Source organism: Muntiacus reevesi, chromosome 22 (assembly GCF_963930625.1).
Source record: "Muntiacus reevesi chromosome 22, mMunRee1.1, whole genome shotgun sequence".
In the NCBI taxonomy this organism is placed as follows: domain Eukaryota; kingdom Metazoa; phylum Chordata; class Mammalia; order Artiodactyla; family Cervidae; genus Muntiacus; species Muntiacus reevesi.
The window spans coordinates 23,646,893-23,669,927 of record NC_089270.1 but is presented as its reverse complement, the minus strand read 5'-3'; the positions used below and the strand labels follow the sequence as shown (position 1 = coordinate 23,669,927).

At 36.0% G+C, this 23,035-nt stretch overlaps 1 protein-coding gene across 4 annotated transcripts in view; it reads right to left on the bottom strand.

Annotated features, from left to right (window-relative positions):
- Positions 1 to 823: 823 nt before the first annotated feature.
- Positions 824 to 23,035, bottom strand: part of CNOT6L (CCR4-NOT transcription complex subunit 6 like) — a 120,181-nt gene continuing 97,969 nt past the window's right edge. For all 4 annotated transcript variants that reach the window (XM_065914751.1, XM_065914752.1, XM_065914748.1 and 1 more), the window contains exons 9-12: positions 18,439 to 18,590; positions 15,427 to 15,654; positions 13,121 to 13,323; positions 824 to 8,179 (exon numbers count right to left, since the gene is read on the bottom strand). In XM_065914751.1, the coding sequence (XP_065770823.1) occupies positions 7,967 to 8,179; positions 13,121 to 13,323; positions 15,427 to 15,654; positions 18,439 to 18,590 (796 nt within the window). In that variant the 3' untranslated portion in view covers positions 824 to 7,966. The remainder of the gene's footprint in view (positions 8,180 to 13,120; positions 13,324 to 15,426; positions 15,655 to 18,438; positions 18,591 to 23,035) is intronic.

The following is a 23,035-nucleotide window of genomic DNA, read 5'->3' as shown; positions in this document are numbered from 1 at the left end:
TCAATCACGCCATGCCTTAATAGTATTTTTCTATTGAAAATCTGTAATTTTCAGAATTCCTAGTTATTTTACTGTGTGTCTTTCCCTCCCCTCTTCCAAGATTCTAAGGTTTAAGACACCTTTAACTACAACACTTCATTCTTCTTAGTCATAAATAGAAGAGGATCTGGAATGTGAATTCTTGGAGAATGGGGAGCCTGTCCATCTTTATGCCGCACAAAGCATCTAGTTCATAGCAGATACTTGTTTGTTGTATCTGTGGCAGGTCCGCCTGTTGAGATTGGTCCATACTGGTAACTCGGCATATCTGGCTGATAGTTGTCTGTCAGTCAGACTGGGCTAGAGTATGCTTTGCTAACAAACATTTATTCAGGGATGGCACCATGATTTGGCAGCTGTTTTCACTTACACTATGTTCTAGGCTGGTCAGCAGAGGAGCTGTTCATCAAAGCTACAAGGACCTAGGATGAAAGGTTTGATCTCAACATGTATTCCTATGATCATCAAGGCAAGACAAGGGAATACCTGTGACAAATTGTACACTGGCCATTACAGCCCCATTCAGAAGTCACATGTCCCTCTGTTCCGATCTCTTCAGCCAAAGCAAGTCTCATAGCTACAATTATCTTACAAATCTTTTCTAAACAAAGTGTTGCTTAAGGAGTACTGTAGCTTGCTCTAGGAAAAATATTACATAATGTGAATTTGTCATTTGTGCCTGACCCTGGATCTCGACTTCACTTTAGAAGAGACGTGCTGATCTTAAAGCAGACCCTTACACTGCACACATAGAGAGTAAAAAACGAAGACAAAGGTATGCAGTTGCAAAATGGCCATTTATTGCCTACAGGGGAAGGACGGGAGGGAGAGAAGGGGAGTACACAGGCGCAAGGAAACAAGCATATATTTAGCCCTATACATCATGTGTGAGCAGTACCCAATCTCCAAAATGGAAAAAAGTATTTTGTCATCTGACATAGTAGTTAAGGTTCTTAAGCACCTCCCTCCTGAGCTGCCACAAGATTGAAAAGGCAGGACTGCTTTGTTTAGTCAAATGTTCACATTAAAGAAAAAAATCCCACCACCCAACTGTGTCCTTCTGCACACACATTTTGTACAGTGTCTATTGTGAAAAACATCTCAGCTGAGCAGTTTGGTCAAGATTCAGACCTCATGAACTGTTTAACTGTAATAAATAGAAAAATAAAGCAGCTGGTGATTTTTGTCAGAGAGAATGTGTTCCGTAAGAGGAGAACCACTTTCTCCGGGGATGACAGAGTGTTAAATGATTAGAACACCACAGAACCAGTCTATTAAACATTAAACACTAGTAAGCTACAATTCATGGCACTTCATTAAATCTAATTTTTTAAAAAGAAAGGAAGAAAGTCTCAGATTTTGAACTGATTATTAGAACACAGTAACAAACTGATTTAGTGCTTGCCTTTTCTTAGGACAAAAGCAAAGTAAACACACAACTTAAAACAGAAGAATCCGTTTTGGAATAGTATCAGTAGAAACTAACCAGTATTCAGGGAAAAAAAAAAATCACCAAAATTTCTTGCTCAATATTAAACTCATGTGCTTTGCTCTCCAACCATTAAATTAGTTATAAAAAAACTTTAGAGGCCACTGAATCACAAAAATGTATGCAAAACAATGAATTATTAATTTAATGCCAAGTAAGGAAAATAAATGAACCCTTCTCTATTCAAATGGTAAATTGAGTGGAAGAGTAAGTCATCTCATGGACGATTAGTTGGCACTTGTTTTATGGGTGAAAGAAATCCCAATAGAAAAAAATATATATAAATTAACACGGTGAACTTGACCAACACTCTGGCCCTTTCAGAGAGAAAAGGTACATATACACTCCCAAAAAAAAAAAAATCTTCTCCCTCCTTACCACCCCACTCCACTCAGAGACAACAAAACCCGAAGTTGAAACATTCATTCCCCCTCAAAATATACCAAATACTCCAATGAATTCTATTCCTCCACTTCTCCTAGACAAAAGAATTGCTTGCATTTGGACAACTGTACGAATGCCCATGGTGCACTTTTCAGTGCTGCTGGTGTTTGAGAAACTTGCCACTCACAACACTGAACACTTCCAGATCCAGTGTGCCATCCAAACCCCTCCCCACCCCCGCCCCAAAACTCGGCAGAGCACCGCTCAGGAATTTCAAAGGTAAGGAAATATATTTTAAGCAAGTTAAGCACAGAGAAAAAGGACAGTACAGTTTCTGAATAAATACACACCCAGACTACTGCATCACTTACTGCATCAAGAAATAAACAAGTAGCGAGAAACGAAGCCTGTTCAGTAAGAAGCAAAGCCGTTGTTTGACACATCAATGCTGAGCCAATTGCGTGAGTTAACTAATTAAACGAATGTGGTACATATAACCATCGATAAATTGAAAGGAAATAGTCATATATCAGTAATTAGAAATTAATACAAAACTGAAAAGAGCAATAAAGGACCACTTTTGAGAGGGCTACCATGATTCTTACGCTTAAGAGTTGAAAGTGACAGACATACAAACAGGGACATTATCTCAATTTGGGGAGACTTTTAACAAAAACAACTACTAGAAGGCATCAAACTATGCCTCCCGAAAGTCTCTGAAAGCGGAATATATCCAATGCTACTGTGCCAAGAGAGTCATATCACTTGGTGTTTGCATATACTCTTCATAATGTAGTTTGTTTCTGATGACACAACTTGTCATTTCAGTACAATGCTACTAAATTTTATACCACTGCAAAGAAAATGCAGAAATGTCATTTCTTATGCTTTGAAAGTAAAAATTACTTTACCTAAAAACATTCCATTTCTTCGGTGTCATGATGTTTGTTGAACAAAACCTCAACATGCTTGTTTTCCTTTGGTTCCAAGAATAACCCAAGTCTAACCAAACAAACTTATGCCAAAAGAAATGACTAACTAGGCTAATGAAGCTTACTTTCCCTGAAATCTCCCTCTTATAGAATTTGTGATTGTTTAACAGAGAAACTTACACAAAGAAGGTATTTGGTTAAAAACAAGAAACATGCATGTTTACTTACTACCTTTCTGAAAAGAACTGCCTTTTTTTTCCCCCCTTTCTGTGGATCTTGTTCAAAACATCCTGCAGTACAAAGAACTTTTTTCTTTTAAGCTCAAAGGTAGACACACAATAAACATGTATCATGTTGTAAAATCCAAGATGCTTTTGGCAGCATGTTCCTGAACAGATTACAATTTTGGTAAATAGGCCAGGGTAAGATGTACTAATTTACTTGTGTTGAAATTCAAATTTAGTGATCATGATGCCGTTAAAAAAAATTACAGTCACTCAAAGCAACCATAAGTATAAAAGTTCCCCTCTGTCTACAAATTCAAAACTTTAATTGAAGTTCCTGGCTTAGAAAAATACTCTAATTTCCCTAGTTAATGTATTAACCTGTAATTGACAGAGTTTTAGAAACATGATACAACTCAGAAGGAAAAAGTTAAATCTTCCACACATTAGAAAGGTGATTTTTTTTTTTTTTAAAGGGAGAGGACAGGTGGAAGAGAAAGACTACCTTACAATCATGAGAATTCACACTTCTGTCAAACTAAGTACATATGAGTGCTATTTTGAAAATGTGCAATAAAGTCTTTGCCTGCTATGAAACTGTTATGGTCTGCCAAATGTATCAGAAACTGATGATGCTGTTTGTGACTGAAGCTACTATCAGCCAGTACATTTTATAAAGCGATTAAAATCCCTCAGAAACTCAGAACATAAGGCCTTAGAAACAAAGTAAATAAGTATTGGGACACAGTTGACTTTTATTGCTAGAAAATCTAGCCTTGGATTAGGAACGCCAAAGCCTGTGCCTCTGGTTCTCTGGAAGGACACATTTAACCTATTTTTTTTCTTGTGCTTTCCCTATTCCTTGCTTTTTGATTTCAAAGTATCGTTGGCACTAGTGATTTTTAGAAGCTCTTAGAAATGCAAATACAAACTTAATTTTTCACCCACTTAAAGTATATACTTAGGAGATACAACTTTAAAATGGAACACTGTATGTTTGCCCATGTTCCAGTTTTAATGTGTCACATCCTCAGTCCTAATACAACCCACCACAGAATCAAGTGATATGAGCCTTCAGTATCTTTCAACTTTCTCCCTTGCTTCTCTCTGATTTAATACATAACTTTAACATGGTTGAATATATAACTTTTATCAAAGAATAGGGACAATAAGAAATGAAGCTTTATATTTCTGCAAACTATAACACTAAAAACACAGTGGCTTCTTTAATACATTCACACAGGATGCTTATTAGTAAAATTAAATATTTGCCTATGACCATCAGAAAAGTAATTTGAAAAGAAAGAGCTTGGAACAAGGCAAATGGGAGGGAGGAAAAGCTGGTCTCAGAACCCATTGTGCCATACCTGACTTTAACATGTGATATTCAAACGAACGTTCACACGCCTTACATCAAAGAAATGAAACAAAAATATTCAGCTACATTGTACAAAATTTTTTTTTTTACATAAAACATCATAAATCTTGAACAGATTTACTATATCTGAATTCTAAAAAGTTGCCTATAGAATGGTGCTGGGATTCTGTTCTCTGCTTGCTTTTAGGCAGTGCTGTTGCTTAAAAGTTGACACCAGGCACAATATTTTAAAACAAAGTCAACAAGCAAGGAGCAGTAAGTGGATCTGAGCCTTTCTCAGATGTCAGTCCTGAGGATGCTGCAAGATTTCCCCATCAAAATATGTAAAGCTATGAGGCGGATACTGATGCCTGAGAGAGTGGGTGACGTGACATGCACTTGTATGACTGTTATAATGGCAAACAGTGCAGTTTTCCCTTCCTCAAACAACACTGTTTTGATAAATTTAAAGAACACTCCAGTTCTTAGACAGATATCAGAAATCATATTTAACAGTTTAAAAAAATAAAACATTATCACAATCTAAAAATGCCCAAATTTTCTTTAACCTTCAGATAAAATATGCAGCAGTCCCATGGCATAAAGCTTATTAACTTATTCTGAGAACCAGAAAGTATATGAGCATAAATATTTTACTTTCACTGAATATATATACCATATGTCATTCACCTCTTCCTTTTGGCTTCTCATGCCAAGGTTCCAAATGGCATGCGTTTTCAACAAGACAATACTGAGGGGAGCAGCATTTCTGATCATCTGAATTGGCAGCTCAAAACAGATACCACTCCTTTTACAAAGGGAACAAAGGGTGAAGGGTGTGTGAAATTTGGGCAGTGGGCTCAAGGGAAACCGTGCACAAGAAATTTGGGTTACCATGCCCCAAGTGTGTCTGCCACCCAAAACATAACACAATTACCTACTTCAACAGAGCTACTACCAACATTTACTAAAACCACATTAAAAATACACAGGATAATGAATGGTTTGAAAGAGTGCATTTGGAAGCAGAGAAAACCCAATTACACACCTTCCTGCAACAGAGTGCCTCGATCATACACAAAATAAACTTAAGCTGTTTACAATGTTTCCCAATTTTTTTTTATTTTTCCCTCTACATTTAACTATTAAAAAAGTTTTTTTATTAATAAATGGGCTCCTCTGTGGTTCATATACAATCATAAGTGAACTTTAAATTCCATTTTATACAAACATCTCAAAAAATATCGGGAGTGAAGTATGGTAAGAAATATTGCTCACATTGCTAATTAACATGCGTATATGAGAAGAGGAAAATGTATTAGTTAGTGCATATACCTCCAGAGCAGAAAACCCACCCAAAACAAGAGATAAAAATAAAACATACAGTAGCTGATTACAAAAAAAGGTAATGTCCACAAAATTAAGTTTTTCATGCTATTCTACTTTCCAGTACTATGCTTCAGGTAATCAATTTGCATGGCTAGATGTTGAATGCTTGAGGTATATAAGAAGGGATACCTGCACACTGAGGAAAATCTGTCATCTTAAGGGTTGTTTATTTTGTTTGTTTATTCTGGTATCTTGACATTTTTAAAAGAATATTTTATTTACATCAAACTTCACTCAACTACAATGACATTCCAATTATAATAGATGACAAACCACGCCTCTGTCACTAGGCACTTTTAAAAGGGAGTTTAGGCTTTACAGAACCCTTCTGATGCAATCCTATATCTGATATCACATCATCCCACCACCCTTGTCCCACTAAAATTACCCTTCAGGTGAGATATTATCATATGTAGCCTGATTAATTTACTACAGAAGAAATTAGTATAAAATGACCAAAGGAAATGCATCATTTAAGACTAATAAAACAGCCTAAAGTGTCAGGTTTCAAAGAGGAGACAAATTGTATATATTTAAAACTAATTAAATAATTTAAATTTGACCTGTACTTTATATATTAGTGAGACACAAATATAGGCTATTTTCTTTTAAAATTTCATTCACATAATGGAAAATTTCTTGTTTATTAAAAATATCACATTTTGAGACTAGAAACAGTAAAGTGCATGAAAAGTTTAAAATATAAATTTCAGAAAACTCTTATAGCAGCAAAAAAGCAGAATAAAGAAAAACTTAAAAACACAGACACAACCTTTTCCTGTTACTGTGCCATAATTAACATCAAGTAGCCAACCAATTTTTCCCCCAGAAAATGGTATTGCGTTCACTGTCTCTTGAGTCACAGATTTTCAACTGGCCCCTCCTGGGCGAAAAAAGGATTCCAACGTATCTAAAGAGCATTATCAATAGTTGGGAATAAACCAGTAGCTTCTTAATTCAACCCTGACAGACAAGAGAAACAAAGATTAAAAGCATATAATGGCCATTTGGCAACTAGAGTCAGGAAAAATGATTCAAGGTTTTCACCTACTCCCTGTTCTCTCTCTCCCCCAAATCCTTTCCATTGTCACCTCAAAAAGCCAAAACCAACAGCCACTTGACCTACTTTGGGACACGTGAAATATCTGTATAGCTTTCTACCTCTAAAACTTTGATGAGGGCCTTTTCATTCAGTAGTTATATCTTTTAATATATGCCCATAACAGCAAAAATGAAACAGATCATATAATATCTGTTTTTCCAGCACAATCAGGCAGAAAAGGGTGGATGGAAATTAAAAAAAAAAAAAATACTGGACACTAATTTTAGGGGCATCCTATATAGGCCAAATTCTGTTTTCAAGATGTGCGGCAGTAGAAATTACCCGTTGTTTTCCTATAAATAAACTGGAGAGACAGGCTTAGAATTAATATTTCTAGTAAGGTTATAACTAATAGGGGAACAAAATACAGAATGATTCCTCAAAAATCAAAACAAACAAAAAAAAATTGACCAGCGCTTGCCCAACAAATTATGTGCTGTTAAATGCTTGATTTTTTAAAGCATACTGTGCAATCATCTTTAATTTCTCAGTTTTTCTCATTATGGCTAGTTTATGTACAGATCTAGCAAATATAAGTGCTTTGTTAATGTGCAAAATGACTGGAGAGCCAAAAATCAGTTTGTTATGGAAAATAAATTCAAGAAAGTTTCCTGCAAAGCATACCATCATTCAGTTTAAAATCTCACATTTATAGTCTTAAAAACTGCCTTTCACAAAGATGAAAAATGGTTGACTCACTGGAAAACATTCATAACAAAGTATTTGTTTTGGAAAAACAAATATATTTGTTGTTGGGCCTTGAACTGGTGATTTATCAATTATGAATGCTGACTCTTAATATAATATGAAGACAGTCCAACTTAAAAACATGTTAAATCAAAAATTTGGAAAGAGTAATACTTTGGTTCCAGCCCTAGTGCCAAATGATACCAATATGCACAAACTTGTACAAAATCTTATAGGAAACACATAATGAAAGGAACCTGAAGAAGCAGCTTAAGGATGGCCATACTTCACTCCTACATACTTTGATTTACAACTGTACAGGTCCATAGCAACAGATCCCCGTCGTGGCGGGGTAGGACTCCACTACCTCCGGTTAGGCAAGTGAACACCATTGACAAGAGGCAGGAGTGGAGGGTGGAGTTCAAGTTGTGTTAACAGTGAGAAGTGGTCTGAAGGGATGTGAGGGTGTGGACACCCAGTGATGTTGTTCTCAACCAGCCATTGAGGATCTAAAGGCCCCAGGACACCAAGCACGTTCATATGAGTCTTGGAATAGAAAATGTAGTCAATCACGCCCTGGAAAGAGATTGGGGGTTGGAAAAAGAGAGAAAAATACATGCTTAGATAAAAAGAAAATCCCAAGATATATAAAAGAACAATTCATAATTTGTAAACGACAAAAACCTGAGTAACCTGTATTTCTGGTACCTGCTGTCTTCAGAATGGGTCAAATAAAGCTCAAATCTTGAATACGAATTATGTGAAATAAAGGTGGCTAAAGAAGAGGGAAACATAAACATAGTACCTAGTAGAACCACGACACCTTGCACACGTGCTCACATAAAGCAGATTGATGAAATAAGTCGCGTCTGACTCTTGTGATCTCATGGACTGTAGCATGCTAGGCTCCTCTGTCCATGAGATTTTCCGGGCAAGAATACTGGAATGGTTTGCCATTTCCTTCTCCAGGAGATCGCCCCAACCCAGGGATCGAACCCAGGTCTCCTGCACTGCAGGCAGATTCTTTACCAACTGAGCTACAGGGAAGACCTCACATGTGCACACTGGTAAGCAAATTGAGAAGCTAAATAAGCCTACCAAATCATTTCTAAGCCTCTCCAGAATTAGCTTGCTTGGGCCAGTGAAATCTCATTTATCAGTATAAACATTATGGAAACTGCATTGACTCTTCCTGTTCCAATAAGCAGAAAATAAAGATATTTATACATATACATAGTTAATGAAAAGTTAAGACAAAAATAATTCTTTTAATGAAAACTAGCAATATTTTCAGCTATTTGTACATCAACCCAACACATCTGAATGAAGCCATTAAAAGCATGTTTCCCGACTGCTAATCCTAGCTCGGCTTTCCCAGATTTTATACATGTATACAAAATATTGCCTATATTTAATCATTCTAATCTGTTCTTTAGTTTAGAATACTCATTTTCACAAATCCTGGTGTACTGTAAATTCTGGATTCCTTGCTGCATAAAAATACCTCAGCAAAAAATATTCAGCAGAGACCTATGTACATATTCAGTTGTACATCTCAGAGCAAGATGATTTGCTTTATCTGGACTGTAAGTTTCAGAACAAGTGTGCGTTGTTTTGCCCTGGGTTGTGTATATGCAAGACAGTAAAGTCAACTTTCTTCCTTCCCATACCAAGAGAGCCTGAACCCTAGCGTGGAGAAAGACTTCCACACTCGGAAGTACTTGTTTTATTTATAAATACTACATACAGTGAGTTCCAGCTAATATTTCAAGGCGTTCCACAGTGAAATGGGCTACCAAAAAAGAAAAAAAAAAAAGAACTCAATGAAAAAAAGTTACACTGTGAAATTTTGTAAACAATTACCTTAGGTTTGCTAATTTGGACACAACCAAGACCAAAACAACCAAACCTTTTGAGGGAGAGGGCTTTATTCAACAACAGGTATACCTTAACCCTACTGTACCACAAATTAAGGAATCTACTTGAATCCAGGGGAGTACGCACTGCCATTAATGTTCCAAGTCCAAACAGTAAAGAAATGACATTAGTACAATGTATTTTTATCCCTTCCTTTTGGCTAATGCTTAGTTTTGCAGTGCCATTTTAGGAAAAGGTCAACAAGAGTCACAGCGGCTTTCCTTTCCTTTATGAGACCACCTTTTGCTTCAGCAAACACATTTAAAACATTCATGGTTTACACAAATAAAACATTTTCAACTACTTCTGTTGAATAAAACCTCCTATATCTTACCATTTTATTATAAAGTGTCTTTATGCACATTAGTTACTAGGGCTAGAGAATCCTTTGTAAATACAGACCCCAATAAAGATGTTAAGCATTCTATAAAAGCAGATGCATTTTAACTGGAGACATCACTTGTAACTATTTTCTTGGTTTGAAACATCAAGAGTAAAAGCTCTTATCACAAGCCTTAGAAAGATCATGTCTGAACTGGCCAGAATATTTATACATATGTAGGTACATTTGTACACTGTATCATATTCACAAATAAGGTTACAGACTAACAATTCTCAACCTTTTCTGATTCAAACTGTTTCTTTTTTAAAAGACACTAATGCAGGAAAATAGTCTTTGTATTAGTAAAGACTACAGGTAAATCTAGAATGGTGTTATGAGAAAAAAGTAGAAAGAGCAAAAATAGTTTATGAGCTAGCAATATGTTAAGCTTTGTTTTGTAAAGAATGTGAGAAAATTATACACTATAAATTTCATAATGTAACAGAAAGATTTACTATTTGACATAACAGGAAAAAAGTCCTCCCTCTTTTCATTAAATGGTTCAGACACACCCTTGGACTGATGCAAGGAGGGGTGGGTGGTAAAAGCAGCAGCCTGTTTCAATCAGCAGTTTATTCAACTGATCGGGTGTGATGGACTGAACGTTTGTATTCCCCCAAATTCATGTTAAAATTCTAATCCCGAAGGTGGCAGTACAAGGAGGTGGAGCATTTGGCAGATGACTAGGGCATAAAGATGAAATTCTCATGAATGGGATTAGTGCTCTATAAAAAGAAGCCCCAGAGAGCTCTCTCTCCACCAAGTGAGGATGCAATGAGAAAACAGCTGCCTGCAACCCAGAGGACAAGCCTCACTAGAATTTGACCATATTGGCACCTGATCTTAAACTCCAGCCTTCAGAACTGTGGGAAGTAAAGTTCTGTTGTTTTATAAGCCACACAGTACATGGTGTTCTGTTATGGCAACCTAAACTCACTAAGATACCTGGTCTACAAGTAATTCTCCTAACTGCTTCAAGTGACTCCAAATTAGTTCCAGATTATATGACTCAGTTCCAAGTACCACTTTTCTACATTTTTAGTTTATTCAAGAACCAAGAAAGTAGACAAATGCTAAGTCAAAATGAACAAAATTTAACAGGCATCCACTGATGCAATGGCAGGACACTGGACCTGGATCTGTATTTAACGCTAAGCACATGACATTTTTATATTTGACGTTACCTAGCCTTTTCTACCAGCTGCCTTCAAAAGTGGTGTATCACCAGTTACCTAAAATGCTTTGTATGAAACTGAAGTTTATTGTCTGCTACTTACACCAAAAGTAATTCTTTCTAGTCAGGTATGCCCTTAGTTTTTTCTCTGATCATTCTTCTTTTCCACCCTATTCCACCCTCCTGTCTATCAACCAGCCAGAGATCATATTTATCTTCCCATTCATGCCTCTCTCACATATAGTTCTGTCCTTTCTCATCCTATAATATATATGCAAACATCACTCTCTGAGCCATGCACTTTTGATTCTTTAACTGTACTTCTGTAAACAGTATAAATGGTTCAACAAGATTTTTTAATTCAATACTAACACATCAGATCTTTTGAAGAAATATCAAGAATAGATTTTAAAACTACTCAGATGATTGAGGAAGATGGCTTAGATTAATATTCTAGATTTTATTTCCCTAATTTTTACTTTATGGACAAGGAAAAAGTAACCTTTATAAAAGCCTAGTTAAGGGAGAAATGATTTAAGTCTTTTTACATACATACATACCAAAACAACAGTGAGAGTTGTAGAACCACTGAACATTTACTTTAGGGAGCCTTTTTGTAGGTTTTCTGGGCTGTGCTGGCAGAGATGTATCATATACTACTGTATAGCATTTAACCTACATATTTAACTGTGTATCATTAAGTTCAGAGGTTTTCCTTTGTGCTTACACAGGAGCAGTGGATTGACAGAGTCAGCTGGACACTTCATCCCAACTCCAGTGTTCAATGGTATGATGTTGGGAGCTTGAAATGTACTACAATGAGAGTACCTGTACCACAGAAATCTGCAAACACTACAAATTTAGGTTTCTTTTCTCTCAGAAAGCTGGTTATTAAATATTCATCAGCACACTATTGCATATGAGTGATCTGAACAAAATCAGTTATCTCTGCATAGTATTACCTACCCAAACAGTTAAAATACTAAAATTAGATTCAACCTATAAACAGCTTGTTTCCATTTCTTGATTACAAAAACTGATGCATAACATCAGTGCATAAATTTCCTGCTTTCTTCCTACTATCTGTTTCTTGGAAACAGGCTAACAAGCACTGAAAATGGAAAAAGGCTACTAGAGATGTGCCAGAGTCCAATTCATAAATTTCCTTTGGTGTTTTATTAAATTCCCTTTAGGCTTCTTACTCCTAACTATTTTCCAACATCTGCATTTTCAGGATAGTATAAGACTTTAGGATAGATTCCTGAAATGCCAGAAAGTCAAACAAACGTACAAGAGAAAAGATACAGACAAACAGAATGATCAGAAAATCTGCAAAGGGAAAGGGATTAACTACAGAAAAACCACTATCAATCAATGTTTCAAAAGAACAGCTGATCCTATAAAGCTGATCCTCTTAATTCTTTTTCTTATTTTTCAAAAAAATCTTTCTTTTTTTTTTTTTTACTAAGCTAGAGTGGTGGTCCACTGCCTGGTAATTTACTAGTATGACAACGTGGATATAAAATAAACCCTAAGTACAATCTTTCTAACCACATCGCCCAAAAAAAAACCTGAAAAATTATAAAATAAATATCAATGGAAAGAATTAAGAAAATTTTGAGGGAATACTCTACAATTTATTCAAGGTGAGTTTAGCTTTATCAAGTTGCTTACTATTTGGATCCTTACTGAAAGTCAGGGATGGTACGAACAAGTGAGGATTAACTGTGTTTATATTAATACACACAAAGTGTTTCTGAACACTACCTGGCACATACACAGTATTTCAGAAATTTCTGCTATTATCATGGTTATTTGAAATTTGAGGAAATGAATTTTTAAAGAGAATTCTCAGTTTCACAGTAACAACCACAAAACCTAACAAACCTCCTTACATATTTAGGTGCATACTTAGCCAAGACATTTAGACAATGTAAAAACTCCTAAAGATTATACTATTAAACGTAAGTAACATAGCTCTGGCTCTTTCTTGTCACGTTTGTATTTGACATAATTTCTACGCCAGCCCAGAGGCTTCACTCACTTTGAAATCAAAGGTGTAATTGGTGTAAGGCATCAAGTTATTTTCATAGGCGCTCTTCAGTTGGAAGCCATGTGTGATTCTCCCTTCTGAGCTTCCATTCTTCCCATTGCAGCTGAAGTTCATAAGACACTCATTGTACCTTAGTTCCTTGAAGTCTTTGTGGTTGTCAGCTACTCCTCCATTGCTTAAATATTCCACAACACCTGGCAGAACAAAGAAAGAAGAAACACTACCATTTAGCATTTAGACCTTAAAGACGACTTCACAGCCAAAATTTGCTGCCAAGTACATGTACCCAAGTTCAGAGTGGATTTATTACACTGAACATTTATCTTTACTTATGAAATTGCCTTCTTTAGGTTAATGTTAAGAAATCAAATATCAGCAATGTCATATGGTTCAATCAAACTGAAGGGTATTTATTTGCCTATTTCAGAGCAAAATATCTGGATCACCCTGGAACATCTTCAGTTTTCTTAATGGCTTTCAAGATGAAGATGATTCCCAGGGTCTAGGGTAGCATTCACTAGTAAAGTCTTGACCCTATATGTTTGTAGAATATTATTCCAAAGCAACCTCTCTTTAGTATTTCACCATTCTATCCAGTCAGTTAACAATTTCTGGACTACATTATAAAAATTTTTAAATCATTCACAACAAAAATAGATTTTGCATCTTCAACACTGCAATGTCTAGCTTCAGAAAGGCAACATCAATCTTTGTTTCAGGCTACAGTGAGACTTTTCAGTCACACTAAATAAGACATTATATGCTGGAGGTAGATCACTTGGTCAAAAATACTGGACGTGTCTAAAAAGCTAAAGAGAGTAGAAGCATTCAAAAAAAGTATACCACTTCCACATGGAAAAAAAAAATACTGCAATCTTTCTGATGATGATGATTAGTTAACACTTATCACACATCTCTTTCTATTTGTGAGTCAGGAAAGGCAGTAACATACATAAAGAAAAAATGATGAGCACAACATCAGTACTATGAATAGCTGAAAAGAGGCTATCATTTATCTAGCAGTTATTAGACGCCAGGCACTGTTGCAAGAGCCCTACACAGTTAAACCTCACAAACAACTCCAGGAAGTGGATAAAATGATCATCCCTTTATTTAAAAATGAGGAACTTAAGTCATAGATTGCATACCTCCTAAGAGGGAGAACCAGGAACCAGCCCTGAGAGTCTGGCTTGAGCCAGTTCACTATGCTATGATGCCAAATGATAGTCAGATGAGATTGGCGAAACTCGTGCTAGAGGGCAATGCATTCAAATAGGAGAACATGGTTAAGGGGTCAAAGAGGCCAGGAGCTGAAAACAAACCTTTGTGAAAGGATGATTTCGGTATTTATTTGCTAAGGAGAGAAAGCAAAGGTATTTTCTACATGTGAGACTTCTATTTATATTACAGTTGTAAGTATTTGGGTTATTTTACATTTACTATTGAGTGGTTGTTTTAAACAATTTAAAGTAGCTTACCAAAAATATACAAAATTTAGAATATGCTTTGGTAACAGCAAAACAACAATAATGTTTTACATTTGAATTTTAATATCTAAGTGCAGAACTGATTCTTTTCAACAAAGATCTAAGGTAATTTAAGTTAGGACATAAAGAGGTTAAAAGGAGCTCAAGATGTAATGTGAAATCCTAAGATAATTCTGATCATTCTTCTGCCACCTAATATCAGAATTAAAGGATTTTAATGAACTCCCTTAAAGGTTACCAACATTATTAAACTAGATAACTATATGTGCTGAACATTTTCTAGTTGCCTCTCAGGTCACCCTTCTCCACTGCACTCTCTGACACAGGAGGCTGACCTTAACTTACATCAACTGCAAACCCCTTCCCACTCTGTTGGATCTGGTCAGTGGACAGCAGTGGTGAGATCAGAGGACAGAAGCAGAGACAGGCTAAGATATATACTCCCCTGGCTCCCTTCTTGTTGGTTTGCCAGGGACTGACTGTATCCCAGTTCAAATCCGCAGCTCCTATTACATGGCCCTCTCCTCCTAACTACTGTTTCCAAGTTCTGATAGCAGCTCCCACCCCTTTCCCTAATTCCCCCAGGAGCAGGGTACTGTGTCATTCATTGTTTTGTGTCCCTTAACCTTTGGAAATAGCTTAGCTGAATAAACTCTTCTCAATTACCCCATGTCCTATTCCTGGGATTCTTACAGATACACTCTTGAATTTAGAAGAGAAATTCTCTGCTCAAGAGTTAACAGCCAGCTGACCTTTCAACTAGAAGTAAAAGCAAAGTTGAATGCAAAGAGTAAATCATGTTATCAATACCTGAATCTGGCAATGAGTTAAGATCTGCACATAGCACCAGCGGGATGGAATTAGGATCTGCGGTTGGGCTGCCAGGCCTACTTGAGGCTTTCTCCAGAATGTTTTTAACCTCTGAGACAAACATCATGGTCTGAATGAGTTTCACATCAGAATACTCTGGGTCCCAATGCATGTGGGCATTTGCCACTATAAGCAGCTGTTTGTCTGCAGCATGAATAGGCTTCATACCTAAATTTAAGCATTAGGGAAACAAAGGTTAAGATTATACTTTATTATCAAGAAAGCAGTATCTTAAAAGAGTTTTTCCCCCAAACCCATAATCACTTCTTTACTCTTTTCCATTAATTTCTATTTCCCCCCTTTAACTCATAAAGCAGTTCTTAGAAGATAACGTGCTGAGATTCTGATAATCCCAACATGGGGGTTGACAATCTGCAGCCCATGGCCCATCACCTGTGTTTGTACAACCTGTGTGGGCTGAAGCTGGTTTTACATTTTTAAAGGGTTCTACAAAAGAAGGTTGTGATAGAGACCATATGTGTCCCACAGAACCTAAACTATTAATGAACTACCTGGTCCTTTACAGAAAAAGTTTGCCAACTCCTTCTCTCTATCCAAGTTAGGATCTATCCTATGATATAACCAATATTTGATTACAGTACCTTGATTTGCTGAGTTTAGTGTAAACAAGAAGTTTAAATATCTGTCATGTAAATATCACAATAACCTAGTAGGTTTTTAGTTATTTGAATCACCTAAACCTTAATTTAAATCCTTCCCACTGCCCAGTACTCATTTACTTTGCATTTTCTGAGCACATCAGTGACAATATCAGTAGTTAAATGCAAGAACATGATATTAATCTATACAAAATAAAGTAAGGAAGTGAATTTGCTATGAATCTGCTACCAAAGTCTTCATACCATACACTCAGAAGAAGTAACTTTAAAAGTGAGAATTAGGAAGTATGCTCTCAAAGTCTGGCATGGCTTTCAGATATGGCTTTGTTACTAATTACTAACTTTTATTACTAATAACTGTTCTGGTATTCAGGCTCATTTGGACAACGAGGTATTCAACTACAAAATTTCTGAGGTTATTTTTCCCCCTAAAATACTGTTTTATAATTCTGCCAAAATAAATATTAACACGGTGGGCGAGGATAACACATTAAAAATTTGCCCCCTGCAAGAGGCTATAAGCATGTTTTGGAGAGAAAAACTGAAAATTCAACTCAGTTAAGATATACTGACAGAGAAAGATACCCATAAATTTTTAAGGCACAACACTCAACATGCATGGGGTATGTGTGTGCGCACTCAGTGGGTCTGACTCTTTGTAACCCCGTGAACCGTCACCCACCAGGCTCCTCTGTCCATGGAGTTTTCCAGGCAAGAATAGTGGAGCAAGTTGCCATTTCCTTCTCCAGGGGATCTTTCCAACCCAGGCACTGAACCCACGTCTCTTATGTTTCCTGCACTGGCAGGTAGATTCATTACCAGCTGAGCCACCAGGGAAACCAATATGCATGGTGTAATGCCATTTAAATAAAAAGTATACACATATACACTAGTAATGTGTAAATAATGAGTAAGAGTTACTCCTAGAGTATATGAATAAGATGGGACTATCATGTTTTACTCTATATACTTTGGTACTGTTGGAATACTAGATACATACAAAATTAACTTTTCTACTGAAATTTCTATAACGATTTGTTAAAATTTTTTTCTATTGAAAATATAAACTCTGCAGAAAGACTGGATTTTCTCAGTCTATTATTTTGGTAAAGTTAAGCTTCCATCTTAACCAAGCTATAATTATCTTTAATGTTGAGTAAACAAGAAACTGAAGTATCTTTTATATGTGATAGAAACAGTCATTTTAAAGCAATTTGGTCATAAGACAAAAAACTGCAGCCCAAATTCTCTAAGCTATCGTCTTTTCCTAGAAGTTTTATAGTGTCATTTTTGGCTGTAGATTAAACATTCACTATATTAAATATTAAAAACTTGCCCCTTTAAAGAGGCCATAAGCACCTTCTATAATATTAAATTTCCCCTCTAGGAGTACGAGAGATATTTCAGAATATGAAAGTGTCAACTGTATAATTTACAATTACTCTTCTACAGATTAAAAGGAGAGTAAAACTCCAAAAGAAATTCAATGTTCGCATTACCAGAAAAAAGGTACCAAGCTTTTGAGAAGAATGAGACTAGAAAGGACATAAAAGTAAGTACAAATAAGAGGCTAAAAAAGAAGGAATTTTAAATCATATATCAAAGATTGATCATCTTTGATGACAGATAAACTGAAGAACAGTGAGTAAAGGAGGTATGACAAATATGCATGGCCTGAATAATTCAAATCAATACTTAAGGCATAAATCTTTTCTTCTACAGGTAGTAAGTAAAGAAAAACATTTTAAATAAAAGCCCTGATGGGGTCTTGACACGTTCTCCCTGCTTTTACCTGAAATACAGTTAGGTAAGCAACGAAATGCTCAAAGGCAGGCAGCAGGAAGGAGAGGGAAAAGGTCTGGATATGCAAAGTACATAATGAGTTTCTGACTTTGAAAGAAGCTATAAATATCTAAAATGGAAAAGAAAAGTACCAGGTAGATAAAAGATCCTGCTCTTACCCTGACAATGACTGAGATATAACAAAGAAATTAAAAGAAAACGTGCCAAGTACTTAACCTTAAAGACAAAAGATTTCACAGTCAAGAAGCTAAAAATACAGCTAAAAAGTCATCATAATTTCCAAATTCAGCTTAAAACAATTCTTATTTCAAATAACCTTTTGAAATTAATGGCATATTAAAGACTTTCCTTTTAACAGAGTACCTGGCAAGTAATATCCCAAAACATAAATGACAAATCAGGACTATTTTCCTGCCCATCTCGTTTAACTTTCCTCAAAAGATGAGAAAATAACTATGCAATAAATACCAGCATGACACGCTGCACTTGAGATGGTGTTTATTTTTAGTAGATTTTAAACCACACTCACCTGCTCCAAATAGTTCTTTGTGGACCTCTAATACCACAGCAACACCGATATTATCTTTCGTCATCACTCTGTTCAGCATAGCTTCGGATCCATCTGAATTAGCCATTGCCACTTGGTTAAATTCCACCGTATGCTTCTGCACCAATGTAAATCTAAAAGGTCACAATGCATTAATGTTATGGCATCAGGTATGAGAAGAGCACAAGATACAGACACTACTCACTGCCTCCTTAGTCATCTTCTAGCTGCAAGGGGTCTTGTGACACGGTTCTGGCCAATGAGAGGAAAAAAGTCTGATTACTGGAGAAGCCTTCTTGGAAGTGCCACCTAGCAAAGATGGTGTGCATGTGTGTGTGTGTACTCCTTTACCCTTTTCCATCTCTACCCACGTGGTAAGAGACAAGACGGCAAAAGACAGCCCATTAGGAATGGAGAAGCAGCTGAACTAACTCTGGATTGCCATTTTTGGACTTCCTCTGTGAGAAAATTACTCTTCTCCTATTTCTTTAAGTGGCGGTTGGGATTTTCTGGTATTCAAAGAGGTAAACACAGCCTTAACTGAGTCAGCAAGTTAAAAACACAGAAGAGGAAAAAACCTACCTACCCTGCTGGCAGTTTTATTCTCACCACATCAAGAAATCTGTCAAGAAAATGCAGGGACACACCCTTACCCCAGCTAAGGCGAAGCCAATTTTTCCATCTGGCTTCTACTAGAAAGTTGGCATGGGGTGAATATAAGTGAACAGAAGGAACGATTCTATAAGATGAGGGATGGCTCTCCCTGGGATTACAGCTTGTGCATCTGTACCAACAGTATTTCCTTTCCTTAGTGCCAAAGTAGGTATTGTAGGATTTAACAGAATTGAGTCCAGCACTGCCATTTAATAGCAGGATGACTTTAGTCAAGCCATTTAACCTCTGTTAGTCTAGTTTTACTAAGTTTGTAAAGCATTTATAAACAGCCAAAACCTACTAAATATACTGTCTGCCTTTCACTAGGTTTTAAGAGGAGAAAAGACATCTCTACTTTTATAAAGGAGCCCTACCCCATCTTCCTCCTAGCTTTGAAAGTGAAGCATGCACACATTCCCTCAAAAATACTAAGACTGTACTGTGTTGCAGGACCCTGTGCTAGATGAAATAATACTCTCCTGACTCCAAGTCTGAATGTCTCAGATGGGCTGAGAAGAATAAAAGGTCGAGTCATGTGCCTACTCCCAAGCCAGAGCGATTAAAGAAGTGGAGTTTCCACCCTCTAAAGAGGTGATATTTAAACTGGAACATGAATGATGAGAAATTACCAAGGTGAAGAATGGAATTAAGAGCATTCCAGATAGAGAAGGAAGTGAGAGGTTCTTGACTAGCAAAGAACTTTGTATATTTATGGGTTAGAAAAGAATGGAAGGGTATGAAATGATGTTGGAGATTAACAGGAAGAGCAAGGATATGATATTATTTGATTTATATTTTTTAAGATCACTGCAGCTCCACTATAGACAATGAATTATAGGAGCCAAAGTTTGAGAACTGTGAGACGAATTAGAAAGTTTCTCAGGTTGTTTGGATGACTGATAATGGTGCCTTAGGGTAAGGCAAGAGAAATAAAGAGAAGCAGGCAGATACAAAATAAGTTTTACAGATATAATGGGTCATCCTCAATATCAGGACTTTTAAAAGAGTCTTTAAGCAGTAGAATTTCTTTCTCAAACAACTCTTGGTAAGATTATCATATATAAAATAGATAAAAGCAGTATTATATCTGAATAAATCAATCATTGAAAATGATGAATCTGTTTTGATCTTTATAAAAATTTGAAATCAGAGGGTATAGATGATAATTATAGTCTTCTATCAGTCTCAGTATCCAGTTTATTTCTCTATTCTGTTTTGGTTACAAAGTATTAATAAAAACCCTGATTCACACAGACACACAGATACAAATGGTAAATAACTGGCATTGAACTCAGAAAAAAGCAAGCAAGTAGGCAAAAACTCAATTCAGAGGTCTGCAACAAGTCAGCTAAGCAGTGTATCAGGAACACGTTATTGATTTCCAAAGTGTCAAAATTTGGTATTTGGAACATTTGAGTGCTATTTTAAAATTACTTAGTTCAATTATTTGGATTTAACTTTTGAAATATCTTGTAAATATTTACAGAGTTCTTAAGGCTTATTTATAGGAATCTAGGGTTCTGCAGGAAAGTCTGAAATTTCTGTTTAACAGCTTAATACTGTAATATTTTTCTTCTACCAGAGTCAGGATATTATTTGGTAGGGGTGGTGGAGTGAGGCTATCTAATTATAGAACTGTCTTTACTAAAATTTGTTTCCCTGTATCTTTCTTCAATCAAACATAAATCTAGACCATTTCTTTAAAGGAACAGAGAATTTCTTCTCCATTTGACATTACTTTAAATATAATTCCCAAGTCTTCTTCAGAAAAGAAATCAATTCTTTGCATGATATATGGTGTAAAACAGCTGTTCATTTGAAAAACTCAAGTTTAAACTCAAAGGTGCAGTACCTAGAACTGGAGATAAGTGAACTACTATCTTCTTCATTTTGGACTAATTTTTGTTAATAAAAACTGAAAATGTACTTTTGGGAAAGCCATATTAATTTTAAGCTAAATAAGTAATAATCTATCTCCACAACATTTTGGTATTTTAGTTCTTAAACCAGGTCTCTTCAGTTCCGTATTTATAGATGCTTAAAAATAAAAAAGTGAAAAAAAAAATTTATTAACATACAGAGATTGGGAAATGAGAAAAAAATAAAGAAAAAGTCAAGTCACTTGCAACCTAACACCCCCATCAACATCTCAACGTATTTCCCCAGACTTTTCTCTCAAGCATGTGTGTGCATTTTTTATACAATTAGAATAATATTTGAAGTTTTACTTATTAATAATACTCTAAGTAGTACTCTAATATAGACAGGGACATTTCCCTATAAAATACCATATGCTTTATTCCCTCTAAGATTAGGAACAAGAAAAGGGTGTCCACAACCACTATTACTCAACAGAGTTTTCAAAGTCCTCGCTATGGCAATTAGAGAATAAAAGGAATACAGATCGGGAAAGAAGTAAAACTCTCACTGTTTGCAAATGACATGATAGTATACATAGAAAACCCAGAAGAAACTATTAGAAAATTACTAGAGCTAACCAGTAAATTCAGCAAAGTTGCAGGATATAAGATCAATACACAGAAAGCACTTGCATTTCTAAAGACTAACAATGAAAAATCAGAAAGAGAAATTAAGGAATCAATCCCATATACCACTGCAACAAAAAGAATAAAATATCTAGGAATAAACCTACTTAAGGAGACAAAAGACCTGTACCTGGAAAATTATAAGACACTCATGAAAGAAATCAAAGAGAACATAAACAGATGCAGAGATATTCTATGTTCCTGGGAAGGAAGAATCAATACTGTGAACATGACTATACTGCCAAAGGCAATCTACAGATTCAATGTGATCCCTATCATATTACCAGTGGCAGTTTTCACAGAACTAGAACAAAAGTTTCACAGTTCATATGGAAACACAAAAAGACCCTGAACAGCCAAAGCAGTCGCGAGAAAGAAGAATGGAGCTGGAGGAAACAAGCTTCCTGACTTCAGACCATACTATAAAGTTACAGTCATCAAGACAGTATGGTGCTGGCACAAAAACAAGAAATGTAGGTCAATGGAACAAGACAGAGAACCAAGAGATAAACCCACGCACCTATGGGTACCTTCTTTTTAACAAGGAGGCAAGAATATACAATGGAGCAAAGACAGCCTCTTCAATAAGGGGTGCTGGGAAAACTGGACAGCTACATGTAAAAAAATGAAATTAGAACAACTCCTAATGCCATAGACAAAGATAAACTCAAAGTGGATTAAGGACCTAAATGTAACACCAGAAACTATAAAACTCTTAGAGGAAAATATATGCAGAACACTCGATGACATAAATCAAAGCAAGATCATCTATGACCCACCTCCTAGAGTAAGGGAAAGAAAAACAAATATAAACAAGTGTGACCTGATTAAACTTAAAAGCTTTTGCACAGCAAAGGAAGCTATAAGCAAGGTGAAAAGACAGCCCTCAGAATGGGAGAAAATAATATCAAATGAAACAACTAACAAAGGATTAATTTCCAAAATATATAAGCAGCTCATACAACTCATTGTCAGAAAAACAAACAACCCAATCAAAAAATAGGGAAAAGACCTAAACAGACATTTCTCCAAAGAAGACATACAGATGGCTAACAAACACATGAAAAGATGCTCAACATCACTCATTTTAAGAGAAATGCAAATCAAAACTACAATGAAATATCACCTCACACGGGTCAGAATGGCCATCATCAAAAAGTCTACAAACAATAAATGCTGGAGAGGGTGTGGTAAAAAGGGAACACAAACTGATACAGCCACTATGAAGATGGTATGGGGATTCCTTAAAAAGCCAGGAATAAAATCACCATATGACCCAACAAACCCACTCCTAGGCATATACTCTGAGGAAACCAAAACTGAAAAAGACACATGTACCCCAAAGTTCATTGCAGCACTATTTACAATAGCTAGAACAT